Raw genomic sequence first — 19,510 nt, 5'->3', positions numbered from 1 at the left:
CCACCAGCCCCCTACCACCCTAAGGTATTCCTGGGGAATACATGCACAGTGGATATGGCAGGCAAACAAATTTTTTATTACTTTTGGCCCCAACTCCAAGCATGGAACCTTAACCCGGAAGTTTTGTCCTGGTTCCTTTCTCTCCCTGTCCTTCCTCTGGTTCTTGCTTCCCCCTCTAAGGAGAGGGGTGGCTGGGAGGGGGAGAAAATGCACCTCCTCACCAATGGGAAGCAGCCCAAGCCCCCGTCTTACCTCGAGTGTCTGAGAGAGAAGAAATAGACAGGAGCCGTCCCCAGACTGGGACCTACGTTCAACACCCTGCTTTTCACAAGCTGAGGCCCCACCCCCGGGACTGGGCTTGGTTCAATATTCTTGAATCTGACCAGTCCAGGACATCCATCCTCCTTGGAGGGAAGGTGAAGTGGGGACAGGTACAAGCTTCCTACAGTGACAGCTTACCCTTTGTGATGAGCTAAATGCTCTCTCTTCCGGTTTTGTTGACTCCACCCACGGCTGCCTTGGCCTCTCCGGCAGTATGCCTGACGGAATCGCTTGAATGCTGTATTTTCATGATCAGTTCTCCCTGCTGGACTGAGAGCAACGCCAGGGCCTGGGGCCTGTTCTGTTAACATAGGGTATGCTCTGGGGAACGCCTGGGTGGCTCAGTCCGTTAAACGTCTGCCTTCAGCTCAGGTCATGATCCCAGCGTCCTGGGATCAAGTCCCGCATTGGGCTCCTTGTTCAGCGGGGGGCCTGCTTCTCCCTCTGCCTCTGCACCTCCCCCTGCTTGTGTTCTCTCTCTCTCTGACAAATTAATAAAATCTTTTTTTTTTTTTTTTAAGATTTTATTTATTTGCGAGAGAGACAATGACAGACAGAGAGCATGAGAGGGAGGAGGGTCAGAGGGAGAAGCAGACTCCCTGCTGAGCAGGGAGCCTGATGTGGGACTCGATCCCGGGACTCCAGGATCATGACCTGAGCCGAAGGCAGTCGCTTAACCAACTGAGCCACCCAGGCGCCCTAATAAAATCTTTAAAAAAATTTAAAAATATAGGATATGCTCTGAAATCTTTGTTGGGGAAATTGTATGTAAAATGTTCATACAGGCATATTTTCTAAAGGCATTAATGACATCCGAGCATACTGTTATTTGGCAAATGATCATGGGCTTCATGCCATTATCACTGTGAGTGGTCAATCAGACTCGGTCTTGGTCCTCAAGAGCTCACCATCTCTTGGGAGAGCCAGATATTGAATATTTATAAAGGGGTGGGATGCATACAAAACACAGAGAGGGAACTTGGAGAAGGGAACCTGAGCGAGCCAAGGAAGACTTCACATTAGAACTGGATAATATCAGTTATCTAGTGCTGTGTCACAAACCAACCCCAAACGTAATGGCTCGAAACAACCAGCATCAATTATTTTTCAAGATTCTGCGGGTGGCCTGGGGGCCTCTTGTGCTGGGCCCGCCTGGGCTCGCTCCTGTGGCTCTAGTCAGTTCATGGGTCAGCTGGGGACAGCCGGGCCTCGCACTCTTTGTGCTCCTTCATCCTGGGCTGCCTCACGGCATGGTGGTCTTGGGGTTCCAAGATGGTGAGGGCAGCGGCTACAAGGCCTCTGAGGCCTGACCTTCAGAACTTGCATTATATCACTCCCACCACATTCTGTTGGTCAGAGTCACAAGACCAGCCCAGATACTGGGGAGGCACTGTAAAAATTGATGGCCATATTTAACCTGCCACATGGGCTTTGGGATGGTAAGGAGTTTTGCCAGTAGCCAAGGAGAGGGCACTCCTGGGCAGAGCTACAGAGGTGGGAATAAACAGGACGTGTCTGGGACACATTTCAGGCTTAATGTGGTTGGAGGGGTAAATATTGGGAGTTGAAGATACACAGATAGATTAGAAGTACCCTGGGAAGGGCTTTGAATGCCATACCTGGAGTTTTAACTTGGTCCTTTGAAAGTCTTGACAAATCTCTGTTTTCAAGAGTTCATTATAGTAGCCCAAATGGTGGTACAGTGTCTGGAGAGGGCAAGACTGAAGGTGGGGACCCCAGAGGCAGATGCTGAGTGGGGTATAGGCTTGGGAGCAAGGTATGGCCCAGCCTAAACTGGGCAGGGGCTATCAGAATGGCAGGCTGGTGTCCTTGGAGATTGGTGCTTTATTGGATATTCTATGAGAGCATTCACCTCTCAAGCTCCTTGTCCTTCTTGCTAATTAAGAGGGTCCTGGGTCCGTGGGGAGTAACTGGATGAAAGAAGAGTGTGGGATGAGGATGAATGGGAAGTGAGTGGTAGTAGGAAGAAGGAAAAGGGGGGACGGGGCTTGAGTATAGGTTTCAATGGGGATGGTAAGAGATAGCTGGAGGATTAGGGAAGCCCAGACTTCCTGGAAACTGGCAGGTGAAGGCTGAGAGACGATGGGAGCACCAATTAAATCTGGGGCGTAGGAGGGCAAGAGTACAGCCCCAGGGAGGGACCTGGCTGGATTTTTTTCCCAGACTGAGAACTCCTGTCGCACTCATGGCTGAGAGTCCAAGGCCTGGCATGGAGCCGACCACCACCCAAGTGGGCAGAATGACAATGTTGTTAACTCATTTTAAGTCCCCTAAAAACGCATCTTTTCTCCTTAGCAGAAATGTCTTTTGGGAAGTTTAGGGATGAATTGAAGTGGCGAGAGAGTTAGATGGGGTAAGTTTATTGGAGTAAAATGAAGACTTTAGGACAGGCAACTATGGCCGCTCTAGGAAGGTTCTGGAATGGCCGGGGGGAACCTAGTGAGATATATGTAGTGGATATCTGTGGCAGGGTGACTTCAGAAATGTGTGTACTGTTCAGAGGTGGAGTTATAACAATCTTAACTCCTTTCCAGCCTGCCTCTTTACAGTGGGTAGATGTTTTAATCTATTGTAAAAAGTCTCAGTCCAGTGCTTGTTCCGCCACACCCTAGTCTGAAAAACTGGAGTGAGATAAGGCAGAGGAACCTGTCCCCATCTCCAAGACAAACAGGTTCTGTGAGCACAAGGTGGCATCTGACGACCAGGAAGGGGAGGAAAGTTGGATGGCCCCTTGTTCCAGGTCAAACTGGTCAATGGGAGAGGGACCTGGAAGAGAGGTTGACTCCTCAGTGTTGTCTACAAGTTTTGAGATACCCCTGGCAGGCCCAGGACAGACATTCTTACAGGAAGGATCCTATTCAGAAAGCCCATTATAATTAGATTCATGCTACACCATGGTGCTAACCCTTCAGACAACCCTACAGATCCAGAATCCAACATTTAAAGTTAAGTGACTTGGCTACAGACACCTCTTCAGTGGGGGCCCAAGATCCTAACCCAGGTCTTCAGACACCAAGGACATGAGGTATGTAACTGTACCCTGTCAGGACTTAATGCCAATGGGCTCCCCTGGGAGCCTGCTGCCTCAGGGCGGTGTTGGGTCCGGGCTACTGCCTCCCCCCCCCCTCCCCGCCCCACATACCACGTGGAGCACAGAGCTAGCCATACACAGACCCTGAGGAACTAGAACACAGGCTCTCATCCTCAGATTCCTTTCCAAGTGAGTGGTGATTCTCTTTGTTTGGAGGTGCCCTGCCCTTCATAATTCCTCTACCTAACCCTTAAATGGTTTGGTTTATAGGACTCAGCCTGAGACCCTCTTCTTTCCTTCCGTGATCTCTACTCCCATGGCTTGAAGTATCATGTATGTTTTTCTCAGAGTTCTGTCTTCAACCCAGATTGCTCAGCTGAGCTCCAGATCCACAGTATTTTACTACCTTTTAGCTCTCCACCAGGATTCTCTCTGTCTTCACATTCAATGACTCCCAAACTTACTTGCGAACTCACCCCCAATCTGCCGCTTCCCATTTAACTCAGATGTATTTGATCTTCTATCCCTGCACCCACACTGGCTCCCTTTCGTCCATTTTCCACCCTTTCAGGAGCTTTCCAAATTCAGGTTCTCAACGTGGCTTTGAAAGCCCTGTGTGACTTGATTCCTGCTCATCTCCCCAGACACTCACTTTTTGCTCTCTCTGCTGTAACCAGCCTGTCTTTCTTTTCCTAACTCCTCTCACCCTTCAGTTAACATAACATTCCTCTTTAGAGAAGTGTCCCCTTCTCCAGTTTCCTCATGCACACTCCCAAAGCTCTCTGTTCCCTCCCTCCATGACACTCACCCCAAATGTAACTGGTAGTTACTTGGTGGGCACTAGAGTGTAAGTGCCTAGGGCAGGATGTCTTGTTCTCCATCTGCTCCTAGCACCTAATATGGACATAGCTTTCCAAAGTTTGCTGAGTGGATGGCACAGTGCCATATGGTTCCCACATAGCAAGGCTCGAGAAACGAATCCTTTCTCTTTTTATGCTTTCTCCACATTTGAGAATCAGCCCTATTCTGGGGCGAGGCTGGCTTACCAAGTGAGACAGGTCCTGCTTTCTCTAGCACCTAGGTAGACCTGTATTCCAGTCCAGGGCTAAAGCAAGAAAAAAAAAAGCTGGGGGGTGGTGGGGGGAAAACCCCACCCCCGGCATGCTAGAGCTAAGCCCCATCAGCTCAATAGAAATTCACTCAAATGGTGAATGCCTGTGTTTGGAGGGTGTGTGTGGCAGGGTAGCTTTAGAAAGGCATGAACTACTCTGAGGTGGAATTAAAGCAATCCCAACCCGTTTTCAGTCCTTACTTTTACAAAGCAGAGTCCAAATCACTTTGCAAATTTGCTTGTATTCGTTGGCAGCCTGTTGATTCAGGCAAGGCTGTCCCTTCCTGACATACAAAGGAGGAACTAGTTGACCCATCTACCATATGGTCAGCAGTGATTCAGACTACCCATTCCAGAGGGTTTGGCTAGGAAAACTAATATTTGAAAAGCCATGGTTTGGATTACTGAATGAGGAGTGGGAAATTCTAGTTATGTTTTACATCTTGCAGATAGTGCTTTGGCCATTGCGAAAGACAGAAACCAGACATACCACGGCTAGTGCAGTATGTTTTTTCTGTTTTGAAGCTGTAGGGTTCATGTGTTTACTCCGGAGGCCCTAAAGTTGAGAATGCTGTGTACTTATAGATCATAAATGTTTTAGCTTTTGCTTTGCAAATTACCTAGGCTTGGAGTAGAAAGGTATTGCACTATAGTTCAAAACTCTAATGATAAAGATCCTCCCTGTGAGCAGGACTGCTGCTGGCCTTATACAGACCCTTTCACCTAGAAGCTGAAAAAAGGTGTCCCAAGATGCAACCCTACCAAGGCACATACCTTGACAAGCTGAGCACAGGTTAGATTTCGGCCTCCACTAACTCCCCTCCCTCAAGTGGGTGCCTTGTGCAGTGCACAGGCTGTGCAACTAAACACAGTGGCCCTACCTTTATATAAATGTATATATTAATATAAACCAGGGTAAAACATTACCAGAAGTCTTATTTCAAAACAGTTATCATTTTTAATACTTTCACCTAGAGAAGTAATGAAATATAGCCTAGGTTATAGCAGATTAGATAAAAATACATATTTCTACTATCTTCTAGAAAAATGATTGTGGCACTGGCAAATCAAATAGAAAAAGTGAATAAGCAGATCTGAGATCACCTGAAAATGGTTAGTTCCTCATAAAGATCCAGTACAACCTATGTTTATTAAGTAATTGCTAGTAGAACAGACATCTGCACCAAAATGAAACTAGGAACCTTAAGATTAGCTTGAACGGTTTATCTTTTGGCCACATTAACGACTCAGAAATATTAAATGTGTGGAAATGCTGGACAGTAGACAATGCCTGATCAATACATTAAACAGAAATTGATAATACCTATTTATTAAAACAGACTCACTAATTAATTGGTATTAAATAATTTAGCTCTAAAAAGAAAAGCCAAAAGGAAACAAGGACTAATTGTGGAAAGGACTTCGAACTTTTCCTTTTAGAAAGTTAAAAAAAAAAAGTACCCATGACTGTGATGGCTTATTAGTTCCCTGACAACTGCCACATGACACATTTTATATGGCATGAGGAAAGATGGTCAAAAGATCTCAGCTTTTTGGAAGTCAACTTAAAAACTGAATGCAACTAGCATTTTTGGACTTTACAGTATGGAATGTAATTCCCTTCATAATGAAAACAAAATCATGTAATTTTATTCAAAGGTTTAGGCACTTTGCAGCAGGCCGTTAATGATCTAGTAAAACTAGTATGAAGAAATAATTTTATAGTGTAAATATTTAAACACAAATCCTATCACATTCAACAAAGAAGTGTATAATGTATAAAATATTTGTATATGTAATGTATAAAATAAAAGTGTTAAATGTATAAAATATTTTCTTTCTGATGAATACGCACTGGAATCATCCCGCAGAGAAGCGCAGTGGCAAGTACTACACTGGGCTTGCATTACGGAGTTCATCTGTTGAAGACCTAGAGAAGAGGTGGCAAACTCTCACAACCAGACAGTGAATCTTTGAGGCATCACAGGCCACATACATCTCTGTTGCATTTTCTTCTTTCTTTTTGTAAGTTTAAACAACACTTTTAAAATGTAAAAATTGTTCCTAGCTCGCAGGCCATACAACTGCAGACTGAATTGATCTGTGGGCTGTAGTTTGCCAACCCCCCGTCTAGAGCCATAGATCATAAAACATTTTTATCATTTTAAGGTGCAGATGATCTCAAAACGAGTATCTGTAGTGAACTATATTTACGTGCTTATATTTATGTGACTTCCCTAAGAAATGTGCTCTGCTGCAATCTTAGTTACTTCTCCAAACTCAAGGTAAAAGTGATGTTCTGCAAAGACGCTGCCACAAGTTTCAAATAAAGCTTCTTTTATGACAATTTTGTGAATAAATTACCAGTGACTAAATCTAGTTCAAGTATCAGCGTTGTATTCTTTAAAGCAACGAAGCAGGTCTTGTTAAGAAGGGTTGAAAAGGAGTTGTGAGCGAAGTGTGACCTGTGGTTGCTGCTATAATATCGACAGCTGCTGAGCTAAACAGAGTGGGGCAATTTTAGGTTATCTGTGACAAATTTTTTGTTTTTAGGGTCGGCTAGGAGGAAATACTCTTGTGATCATTTTCTACAATAGCTGCCAATCAAAACAGGTAGTAATTTCCTGGATTTAATAATAAAGGAAGGTCTTGTGAAACAATACTGGCTATTAAAAGTGAATTAAAATGGGGGTTGGTACTGCTTATTGCAAATGGCCAAGTGTATGTCTGTTACAGTAGAAATTCTGTAGCTAACAATACTGCTTACATTCTTTAGTGCTCGGTCTTCTCCTTAGCTGCTCTGATTGCCTACCAGGGAAAGAATTGTTGCTTGGTGAAACCTGCTATCCCTTACATGTTTTCCACTTTTCCCTCAATGATGTCAAACCAACGTCAAATCCAACATCAAAGTTTATGGTCCCAAGCCAGGGTTTTATCTTCAGTTTGAATTTCAAATGAAGCAGTTCTTTGTATCTGTGTCTAGGTCATTTCCAAATAAAATAAAATACTGAAACATTAATTACTAAACATAAGTTTATCTACTTTGACTTATTTTTGATTAAAGATATTTGACTTAAAGATTATTTTGACTAAAGATATTTGGGCCTGTTAATAAACATGTTCTTTCACCACATTAAGAAATTGTATTATGAAGAAACATGTAGATCTGGATTTGAAGTGGTACATTCATAAATGTGCTAATCTATAGAATGCTGATATGTGACAGTTCACAACTGATGACTTCCTCATTTTCACTGGAAATTAAGGTTACTAAGGGTTAAAAATGCTAATCAATACATGTAAGTGAAAAATACTAGAAAAAATAAAGAAGGGAAGCAATCTCAAAAGGCCTGTAAGAAATGAAAGATGTGTTTTTGTTAAGGAAAAAAGAAGAGCAATTTTGTCCTCAAGTAGTTGCACAGAGGTTGTTTAAAGGTTGTTCCAGAATGAGGAAGAGGAAAGGACAAAATCCCACATGGGCATAAAGTTGTAAAGGGTCTGCAGAAGAGGGCAGGGGGTGGAGGGGAGAGAAAGAAGGGGGGGAATATCTTATTCATGTGGGCAAACTGGCTATGATTAAATGCATTTATTTATAATTTTTTTTTTTTTTAAGAAATGAGCTCAATAGTATATGGATGCAAAGCTAGAGGGTGAAATTCCCTATTAAAAGGACACAGTTTCTTGGATTATTGGAAATTTGTCAAAGTCATAGCTGTCCATGTCCTGGTAGAATGTGACCAATCATAACTCCAGTTATCTTAAAATGTTGAATGTCACAGAGACAACTAAATCTCCTCGTCAACTGCATTATAAAGAACTCTCATCAAATCTTTAATCATGGCCATTTAAAGCCTTTTGTCACTCATAGATACTGTTTTACTCTGATGTTTTCCTGAAAACTCTTGTAATCAGCTGCAGGTTTAATCTTCAACAGAAGATTGTCTCAGGGACCCACAGTAAGATTACAGCATTACTCTGGGGTACAGGTTTCTGATGTCATTGTTTAGGTAATTTTAAGATCATACCCTGGACTAATGATTTCTAGAACAAATAGAAAAGCTCATAGGTTCATAAAACTGCAAATCAAGAAACACCTGAATTTATCATATGGCACTGAGTAGACTGATAAAGAATGATTATGATTTCTTCTATGACCTTTGCTCAGAATATTGCTAGTTCTTTAATGTTTCATTTTCTGGGTTTAAGAAACCCCCTTTCTCTTAAGCTATCTATAACATAGCAATTTAGTAGATTATGTCTTTGTAAACAAAAATGAAACATTTATCTTTTCTCCCTGCCTGATCCATCCAAAATTTGGAAACCCTTACTGAATGGGTTTTTTTGTTTTTTTTTAAAAGATTTTATTTATTTGACAGAGAGAGACACAGCGAGAGAGAGAACACAAGCAAGGGGAGTGGGAGAGGGAGAAGCTGGCTTCCCACGGAGCAGGGAGCCCGATGCGGGACTCGATCCCAGGACCCTGGGATCATGACCTGAACTGAAGGCAGATGCTTAACGACTGAGCCACCCAGGCGCCCCTGAATGTTATTTTCATGGCAATATAGTTATTTGAGTAAGTTCAGTAAGAATTTGTTTTTCTTATAACAGGACACAATTGGAAACACTGGTTATATTAGGCTTTGACTGGAGTGTCATGTGTGAGAATGGTGTGCATAGCATCAGAGATGACCAGGTTTAAGAAACTAAGGTGGACTTTAAGGAGCCAGCGCTTATAAAACCTTCCTGGAAAATCCACCTGGCACCTGGTTTACAGGATTCCCAGCCTTATAGGTGAGTAAGGAAGGCTACCTCCTGGCAGGCCCAGAAAACTTAAGGTATTTTGGGGACCTTGAGAAGGAATTCATCCAAATCTGTGGGTACTGCAAATGAAGTCTGATGGCAAATTCTCCTAGCCTTGAGCCTTTTAAAAGTCCAATCTGATGGGGTGCCTGGATGGCTCGGTCGTTAAGCGTCTGCCTTCGGCTCAGCTCATGATCCCAGAGTCCTGGGATCGAGCCCCACATCAGGCTCTTTGCTCAGCGGGAAGCCTGCTTCTCCCTCTCCCCCACTTGTGTTCCCTCTCTCGCTGTGTCTCTCTCTGTCAAATAAATAAATAAATAAATAAATCTTAAAACCAAAACAAAACAAAACAAAAAACCCCATCAGGCCAAGTTTGATGAGACTAGACTTGCTTTGCAAACAAAAATAGTCTTACCTCAATTATCTTTGATAAAAGTGGGGGTGATTACAGATAAATTTTATGTTTCAATAGAAAACTATAACCCACCATTGTGGATTATCAGATTCTATTCCTGTTCATTGTCTTTGAGCTTTTTTCACCTCTTTGAAAGCTGAATCCTGCCATCTTGTGCATTTTGTCAGTAATTAACTTTTCCAACTTTCTTCCACCCTCCTGACTTGGCACCATTAAGAACTAAAACTGCCTGTTTCTTAAAGCCCTGCAAGCTGAAGGGAACCTTAAAGGCTTTATCCCAACAGTTTGGGCCACTCAGGAAGTTCACCAGAACAGGGTCCTCTGAGCTCCAGGAAATGCCCATGACTGTGAGATTACCACTACCATCGTGATGACTCTGCCATCTAAAGATACTTCAAGACCAACATGTAGAAATCATCTGGACTGACTGCTCTCTGAACTCAAGAAACTGAGTTTATAATCCGTTTCAACTATTAGTTTTTGTTTTTCCTTTTCTTTCTCCATAAATTTATGCCTCTTTCCCTTTGCGTATCTCTTACCTCCCACCTTCTAACCTGAATCTTTTCTCCACAACCACTATCTCAGCTTCTGCTCCTTGAAACACCCTGGGAAGTTTTAGATGGGGGAAATAAAGGAGTCCAGAATACACCACTGTGGCATAACAATTATTTTGAGCTAAGGGCATTGAGAATCTACAGATGCAGGAAGAGGCTTTTCTGAATTCCCTTTATCTGCCTAAAAGTAGAATCTCCCCCAATGAACTCAACTGTTACAAATCCTCTCCCTGGGACTTTTGGTACCACAACTAAGCAGACATTGTCACAAAACTATTATACCTCCCTTCTTTCTCCTAAGGGCCCATTTATCCTTTCTGAAAGCCATTCGTTTTCCCCTAAGTGCCCTTTCTCCCCTCCCCTAATTAAGATGGCATATGAGCCCCAAATCCTGCTTTTCTCTGAGTTCTTGTGTACAGATGTGAAAAAAAATCTACATTTTCTCTTGCTAATCAGTTTAATTCACAGGCCCCCAACTACTGGATCTAAGAGGGTAGAACAGAGGTTTTTCCTCCCCAACAGGAGAAAATGTTAAGTCAAATAGCATGCTCACATGAACCTCAGCAAAACTGGCAACGTCTCATCTAGCAACTACAGTTAGACATTTAAGTTTCCTTATTCTTAAAGGAAGTCCAACAGTTTAAAAAACAGCATTGAAGTTTCCCATTCAGGTGGGCTGTGACTTTTTTTTTTCACTTTACAGCCCCCTCTACAAAGGGGTTTAGCTTTTAGCCAAATTTTACTCATTATTTCCAAATGTTTACAGCATAGTGAATAAGCTGTAATTTTAGATACTGAAAAACAAGACAAAGTCACTAAACTAATTATATTATGGCACTGATAAGATGCAAAATGTAAGACACAGGTAGATCTACAAATTGCCACTTACTTACAAATTCCAATTATAACTGATTCTCTTTCAAATATCGGTTTTATATAAATACTTATCCAGTAGCACATCATAAACCACAGGGTTAAAAGAATTTCTTCCGTCATGTAAATGTGGAATCGAGAGCTAAAACTGTTCAACTTAGCAACAAATTACTTTTTTCAAGAGCAAAGTAATATGGAACCCATAGGACTCATAAGAAAACCTTAAGCTGGGGGCGCCTGGGTGGCTCAGTCGTTAAGCATCTGCCTTCAGCTCAGGTCATGATCCCAGGGTCCTAGGATTGAGCCCCGCATTGGGCTCCCTGCTCGTTGGGAAGCCTGCTTCTCCCTCTCCCACTCCCCCTGCTTGTGTTCCCTCTCTCGCTGTGTTTCTGTCAAATAAATAAATAAAATCTTAAAAAAAAAAAAAAAGAAAAGAAAACCTTAAGCTAAATCATTATACTTTAAGGGGCATTGGCTAAATTCTGAAGGAACTGGCATTAAAACAGAACTTAGTTTTGGGGCGCATGCCTGGCTCAGTCAGTAGAACACATGACTCTTGATCTCTGGGTTGTAAGTTTGAGCCCCACATTGGATATAGAGATTACTTAAAAATAAAATCTTAAAAAAAAAAAATAGAACTTAGTTTTTTCAGGAATTTAAAGATTTTCATGCGTTGTGTACCTAAAGTTTTTGGTCTCTTGATATTGACTCCTACCTCCTTCTCCTTAGTATAAGAAAAACCTTCTTAGTGTAAGGAAAGCCTAGTTTAACAGTCCTAGAAATTGTGCATTTAGGGTAAACCATAATATTTTATCTAATTCTGCTATACCAAATACCACTATCTGGGGTTCTCATTTGTAAATTATTCAAAGCCTAATGTTTCTCATCAATTTATCACCAATCATCAATTTATACAATATCACAAGGATAAAGGAGATCAATTCAGGTGTTGGCAACGTTTCATGAAAGCACCAAGGTGGGGAGGGGTGGGTAGAGTGACCAACCAGATTAGTACAACCACCTTTCATATAGTTTTTCCTTAAAAAAAGAGTCAAATTGCTTTCAATTTTCTGTGAAGATGGCAGGATATTAAGATGTGCAAGCAAACTGCTTCTTTCATATCCTCTTAAGGTATTAGTATTTTCTGAAAGATAATTTGCTATAGGACCCACAGAGGAGCACCTTTCACATTAGATGATATGTAAACAAACTTTCTGCCAAGAAAATAAAGGGAAGGGGGGGGGGTAGTAATTCAAGCTATAATGTCTACCCAGAATCCTAGAAGGGAAAAATAAAGCCATTGAAATAAAGTCAATTTAGTGATATCCGGAAGGTCAGCAGTATTTCCATAATACTCACTATGGCACAGAAACAAAGTCTTGAGTGAGCAAATACTTAGGCTGCTAGAAAGACAGCCACTGTGAGGCAGAGACTAACCTGGAGTTAAGAGTCTGGATTCAGTCTCTGCTTTCTGTTCAACACTTCTAAAATGCTTTCTGCTTTCATGTTGCTGTTTTCACAGCAGAAACAAGGGTCTCTGAAGAACTGGCCACAGCATTACAAACCATCCAGTGGTGCCCATGTTTCTCCACTGAGGTGTTGGACAACTTTCTTCAAGTGACTACAACTGCTCATTCAGCAAGCTGCTGAAAAGGACCCCAGCGCCAGTGGTGGTGGTGGGGGGGGGAGGGTCTCCACATCTCATCTGACTGTGACACACAGAAACTCAGCTGCATCACACCTAGCTGCACTGTCAAGAAGCTGTGCCTTTGTTGCCATATATAAATTCTTTACATAGAAGTGTAACTTGAATGAAAAGCACAAAAAGACAATGGTGTGAAACAAATGAACTCATTAAAAAAATGTAAAATGGCTGATAGCCTAGGTATCTACACTGAAATGTAGCCAGAAGTCAGAATCTTGTGGCAAAAGAACAGTCTTATGGGCTGTGTGTTGGAACGGCTTAGATTTAGATTTTCTTAAGGCAGAGCCAAAGTTCTTTAGATTTGTTTTGGCAAGTGTTTTTCTTGCTGGAAGATCATAAAAGTAGGCAGAATTATCTGCCTAATGGCATGCTGGCATGCTAAGGTAAGGAAAATAGTACTTCGACTAAAACTAAGGCTAGTAGGTGAAGAAAAATGACAAAATTTGTATTGGTTTTAAATTTGTACCAAGGAGACTTACTGGATACTGGAGAAATGACAGGAGTGTTTCATACCTTTGCATAAGAAAAAAAAAGATTTTCCTTTTGAAGTTGTAGCTTCAGGATTTAATCTGGGTCAATGTCACCATGTGGTAAAAACAATCTGGATTTTATAATGCATGAGCAGGAAAAAGTTGCAAAAATGCTAAATGGTATGGGGCTACAAATATGGTGATACATCAGCAAAGGGGTGAAATCAGGTTTTTACTCCAGACAGGTGTTATGTTTGTGAAAAGTGATTCAATTTGTTATACATTCAAACCCAAATTAGAACTAGCTGCCTTACAATGGTATTTCACTGCCATTTCTTAGCACTTTAATTTTGGTGAGTTCTGTTACAAGTTCAAGGAAGTTAGAGCTGTTCTCAACTCTTGTATCTAGTTCCTTCAAAAAATGAAGAGGCAGATATTCTAATAAGCTTTAGGTAAATAGGATCCTGATCATTTTAGCTCTAGTTAACCTGAAACATTTCCCTGGGCATAATCATAGCCTCTCTGAAAACTGGAAAAAAATGGCATAATTTAAAAAGTCGGAGTGTAACAACATTCACTGGTAACTTCAAATAAGTTAGGTGAAGAGGATGGAATATGGGGGGTAGGCCAGACCACCAATCATGTTTGCCTAGCCATAAAACCAGTGACAACTTAAAGATCTGCAAAGATCAAAGAAAACTGAGAAACCACCCTTAACTGGCTGGAGCTGTAACATTCTACAGGGGTCCTCGTGGTCTTCATAAATATTACAAGGTGACCCACCCACTCTGATTGGCTGTGCTGCACACAGAAACCCCAGAGCCCACTGCAAATCTGGGATACGGCAAATATGGAACCTAGTAGCAGGTTGGAGCTTGCTTATGACATACTGACTAGCACAAAGGCAGACAATGAAGAACTATCAGAATCCCACAGACAGCTCTTTTTCACCTTGGAAAACCATTCATGAGGTTACTATGACAAGAATATAAATCAAGGCTGACACCGCTAAGTGCTGGTTCCACAGCTGGCCATCTGGATATGCGGTTTTGCCAATACTTAGCTGTTTTGATTATTTAATCAAATATTAAGCAAAGTATAATTCACATGCAACCCTTATCAAAAAAGGGAAAAACGTTAATTTCCTATGATCCGCACAAACTGTTAACCTGTTAAGAAAAGCCTCATTTTTCCAGCATTCAAGTGTATACACACACATCATGTCTGTTTCTTTTTAAACATCTTAGGGTGAGGGTGAGGAGGAGAAGAACAATGAGATAAAGACACAAGCTAAACATCCAACAAGCCCCATTCCTTATTCTCTGTGTGACCGGCAGCATTACTCAGAAAGTCACTCCTTTACTCCGATGGTCATAATATATTTGAATGTGTAGATCTTTAAGGATTTGCTTATTCATTTGGCCAGGTCTATGGTAGGTGCTTTTTTGTTTTCGTGGTGGAATAATCATCAGTGCTTCCTGAGAGGCTCAAACAGGATCACTGGCCAGATTCCGAAGAGAAACTGTTTGGAAACAAGTTAGGACAAAATGAAAGAAGGTAACTGCTGCATGTTATCCCTGAAAAAGAACCAATGAGCTAGGTGTGCTAACAACTATCCTGGTATTAGTAGCCTGAGTATGGCATAGTCTTTCCAGACTTGCACCAGATCTCAGAAATTATTTTTATTTAATTTACTTAAATGGATTAAGCTTCTATTTTGTCAGGCATGGAGCTGGGCATTTTAATCATCTCAGATTCTGGGGCACCCGGGTGGCTCAGTCGTTAAGCGCCTGCCTTCAGCTCAGGTCATGATCCAAGGGTCCTGGGATTGAGCCCCGCATCAGGCTCCCTGCTCAGCGGGAAGCCTGCTTCTCCCTCTCCCACTCCCCCTGCTTGTGTTCCTTCTCTCATTCTGTCTCTCTCTGTCAAATAAATAAATAAAATCTTTAAAAAAAAAATCATCTCAGATTCTTAATGTAGCTATTGACAGCTCCATTTTATTGTTGAAAAAACTAAGGTTTAAAGAGAACAGACTTGCCCAAGGTCACAGAGCAGCACGTGGAAGACCTGGTTCAAGATTCGAGAGCATCTGGTTCCAAAGCTTGTACTCTGTCTACTACCTTTCCACCCCATCCCCTTCTTCCACCTGTAGCCCATCCTCTCAATACCAAACCTCTCCTAACACATCCACACATGCATGCACACACCCATACACACCCACCCCTAGGAAGGGAACTTACCTTTACTTTTGGCCTGTATCTCAGGTAAAGAGTTCTTGTATATAAACTGAAAGAAAAGGGGAGGGGGGAAAGCTCTTCAGATTAATTTTTAATTCATACAAACTTTCTTACTGACAAATTTAACCACAGTGCCTCTGTATACACACAAAAAAAGCAATCCTAGTAGATTCTTTGTTCATTTAGCAACCTTTTTTTTTTTTTTAATTTATTTATTTCAGAGAGAGAGAGAAACAGCATGAGAGGGGAGACGGTCAGAGGGAGAAGCAGGCTCCCCCTGAGCTGGGAGCCTGATGTGGGACTCGATCCCAGGACTCTGGGATCATGACCTGAGCCAAAGGCAGTCACTTAACCCACTGAGCCACCCAGGCACCCAGCAACCAGTTTTTGAGCAGCTACTCTATGCAGAACACTTGGTAAGATGGTAAGGAAGACAGAAATGAATACTCGGACTGTGACCTCAGGATGTTTGTAGTTTAGTAGGGAGCACTCCACTCATACTTGATGATTCATATCATAATTGCCAGTTTCATGTTTGAAGATAATGGTAGCAAGGATTAGAGTATTCTTAGAATGTTTTGGAAGTAGTTATATCAGCTCTACAAGGATTACAATACAGGTATGAGATAATCAGGAAGGTAATGAAAGTCTTCCTCACAGGAGCCTTTAGAATAAGTAACTTCTGAAGATGAGACTGGATTCTAAATCAGTGCATATGGCAAGTAAATCACTTGGCTCAAGATTGTTACACAGTTATGAAGTGATGGAGCAAAGTTCCAAGGTCAGATATTTTTACTTCCCTGTGTTAACTCTGTTTGAAACAAACATTTGTACAGTACTTAAGTCTTTTTTTTTTTTTTTTTAAAGATTTTATTTATTTATTTGAGAGAGAGAATGAGAGACAGAGAGCATGAGAGGGAAGAGGGTCAGAGGGAGAAGCAGACCCCCCACTGAGCAGGGAGCCCAATGCGGGACTCGATCCCAGGACTCCAGGATCATGACCTGAGCCGAAGGCAGTCGCTTAACCAACTGAGCCACCCAGGCGCCCCCAGTACTTAAGTCTTAAAAGGCACATGTGTTATATTAAATTCTCAAATCATCCCTCTGAAATATTATTTGCATGCTTCATTCAATGAGGTACCCAAAGAATCAAAATTTCCATAACTGAAGCTTGAATATCCAAGCTTCTTTTATTTTAGTTATTTACGATGAAATATGTCTAAAACATATTCTATCTTCTCTGCTTCCTTAAAAAAAAAATCAAAGTAAAACATTTTAACATTAATAGAAAACAAAACAAAAAAAGTAAGTCAAAACCCTGCCACCAAATATAGTCAAAATGCTTCATTTTTTTCTGTATTTACTTTAACCCTTGTCCCTATACAAATTAATTTTACACAGGGTTAATAATTACCTACATATGATTTTAGTCTGTTTGTTTCATTTAAAAATCCAAATAATCCAAATATCTTTCTACGTTGTTATAAAATTTTCACATTTATAATTTTAAATGGCCGAATAAAAGATATACTATAATTTAGAATTCTACCCTATTAGGTAATTTATTTTTCTTCTATCATTATTGTTGCTTTGCTAATTAAGGAACACTGTAATAAACATATTTGAGTTTACACACACATTTTCATTTTCCTTTTTCTTTAGGATAAATTCCAAGGAATATAATAACTGGGATAAAAAATATAAATATTTTATTTTCACAAACACATGTATCGAATTTCTTTCCAAATGGGTTACATCAATTTACACTGACAAGTAATGTGTGATGATAGCATTTCACTGCAATGAAAGAATACAGAAGGAAATTTCAAAATACTATAGAGCTCACTTAATGGATATAAAAAATCTCATTGTTTTATTTAAAATTTTTTTTTAAAATAGGTAATATAATCATTTGTTAAAGATTTGGAAGAGTACATAGGAAAAAGATCTGTCTCCTACCTGGTACCTTTAGCCCAGAGAGAAATGCTAGTACTTACCAGTTAACATATACCCTTACAAAGATAATTAACTATTTATGAGCATATATGTATATTTAGCCCTCTCCTTTTCACAAACATGGATAGCCTACTGTTTTAGAAGGTATTTTGATTACCAGTTAGATGATCAGTTTTCTATTTGCTTATTTACACTAAATATCTCAACCCCCTCACCCCCACCATCATCTGGAGGTGATGTTCCTCATCATACTCCCATCTATCAGCCAGAGCATCCATTGATAAATAATACATATCAACTATCTCTAAGATGGTTGCCAAATGGTGTCATATCTTCCCCTCTCCTTTTTTATTTTTTTAATTTAAAAATAGTTTCAAACTTACAGGAAAGTTGCAAGATTGATATGAAGAATTCCTATATCCCCATCTCCCAGATGCCAAATTGTTATCATTTAACCACATTTGTTTTGCACACCCACACGTGTATATATTACAGAGTCTGAATGACATGATGCCCATCACCTCTAACTATTCCAATGTGTATCACCATAAAACAAGGACAGTGTCCTAAATTACTATAATACAACCCTTCCACTCAGGAAATTAATACAATACTAACATCCAACTCAAGACTTCATTCCAATTTTTTTTAAAAGATTTTATTTATTTATTTGACAGAGAGAGACACGCGAGAGTGGGAACACAAGCAGGGGGAGTGGGAGAGGGCAAAGCAGGCTTCCCGCTGAGCAGGGAGCCCGATGTGGGGCTCGATCCCAGGACCCTGGGATCATGACCTGAGCCGAAGGCAGACGCTTAACGACTGAGCCACCCAGGCGCCCCCTTCATTCCAATTTTGTTGACTGTCCCAATAATTTCTCTTTTTTCCTTTCTGATCCAGGTTGCTATCTAGAAACATGCACTGCATTTGGTTTTCATATCTTACAATTTTCTTCTAACTAGAACAGTTCTTCAGTCTTTTCTTGTCTCATGAACTTGATAGTCTTAAAAAGTATAGGACTTGCATTCTGTAGAAGGACCTTCAACATAGGTCCATCAATATTTCCTCATAACCAGACCTAGGCCATGCATATTTGGCAGGAATACTACAGAAATGATGCTGAGCTCATTTCAGTGTATTTTATCAGGAGACATACCATAATGACCTGCTCTGTCATGGCAATGTTAACCTTAAATGCATGGTCAAGTTGGTTGCTGCCAGTTTTCTTCACTGTAAAGTCACCATTTCCCCCTTTGTATTAGTATTTCATGTGGAGATATTCTAAATTACACCAATATGTGTTCCTCATCATACTTCCATCTATCAGCCAGAGCATCCATTGATAAATAATACACATCAACTATTCTAAGATGGTTGCCAAATGGTGATCATTTGTGACCACTGTTTCTTCTACATTTTTTTTTTTTTTAAAGATTTTACTTATTTATCTGACAGAGAGAGAGAGACAGCAAGAGAGAGAACACAAGCAGGGGGAGTGGTAGAGGGAGAATCAGGCTTCCCGCTGAGCAGGGAGCCTGATGCAGGGCTGGATCCCAGGACCCCGGGATTATGACCTGAGCCGAAGGCAGACGCTTAAAGACTGACCCACCCAGGCGCCCTCTTCTACATTTGTTATGGGGCATTCTTTTGTAAGGAAGAGCTTCCCTTCTCATTTATTTGTATTAGTATGCACTCATAGATTGTCATTTTATTCAAAGGGTTATAACTTGAAATTCTTGCTATTTAATTTTGATATTCACACTATCTCAGGTTTAGAAGGCCAAAGCTTGCCTTTCAGCCTTCACAGGGGTTCACAGAGCTAAGCAATACATGTATGTGTAAGCACATGTATACATATATATTTATAACTTATACAACACACATACATCTAACTTTTTCCATATCTATGTGTACATTTATGTTGATGTCACACACTCATGAGTTCATACTAATACTATTTTTTAAGATTTTTATTTATTTATTTGAGAGAGCGAGAGAGCACAAGCAGGGGAGGGAGCA

The 19,510-nt window shown here is 40.9% G+C and overlaps 1 protein-coding gene across 8 annotated transcripts in view; it reads right to left on the bottom strand.

Annotated features, from left to right (window-relative positions):
• Positions 1–11,718: 11,718 nt before the first annotated feature.
• The window catches only part of ACER3 (alkaline ceramidase 3), a 148,828-nt gene continuing 141,036 nt past the window's right edge, over positions 11,719–19,510 (bottom strand). For 7 of the 8 annotated variants that reach the window (XM_032426967.1, XM_032426966.1, XM_032426968.1 and 4 more), the window contains 2 exons: positions 15,542–15,587; positions 11,719–14,823 (listed from right to left, as the gene is read on the bottom strand). In XM_032426967.1, the coding sequence (XP_032282858.1) occupies positions 14,770–14,823; positions 15,542–15,587 (100 nt within the window). In that variant the 3' untranslated portion in view covers positions 11,719–14,769. The remainder of the gene's footprint in view (positions 14,824–15,541; positions 15,588–19,510) is intronic. The other variant, XM_032426964.1, reaches the window with a different exon arrangement.

This window comes from Phoca vitulina, unplaced genomic scaffold, assembly GCF_004348235.1.
Source record: "Phoca vitulina isolate PV1807 unplaced genomic scaffold, GSC_HSeal_1.0 scaffold36, whole genome shotgun sequence".
Lineage (NCBI taxonomy): Eukaryota > Metazoa > Chordata > Mammalia > Carnivora > Phocidae > Phoca > Phoca vitulina.
This window is presented reverse-complemented; position numbering and strand designations above follow the sequence as displayed.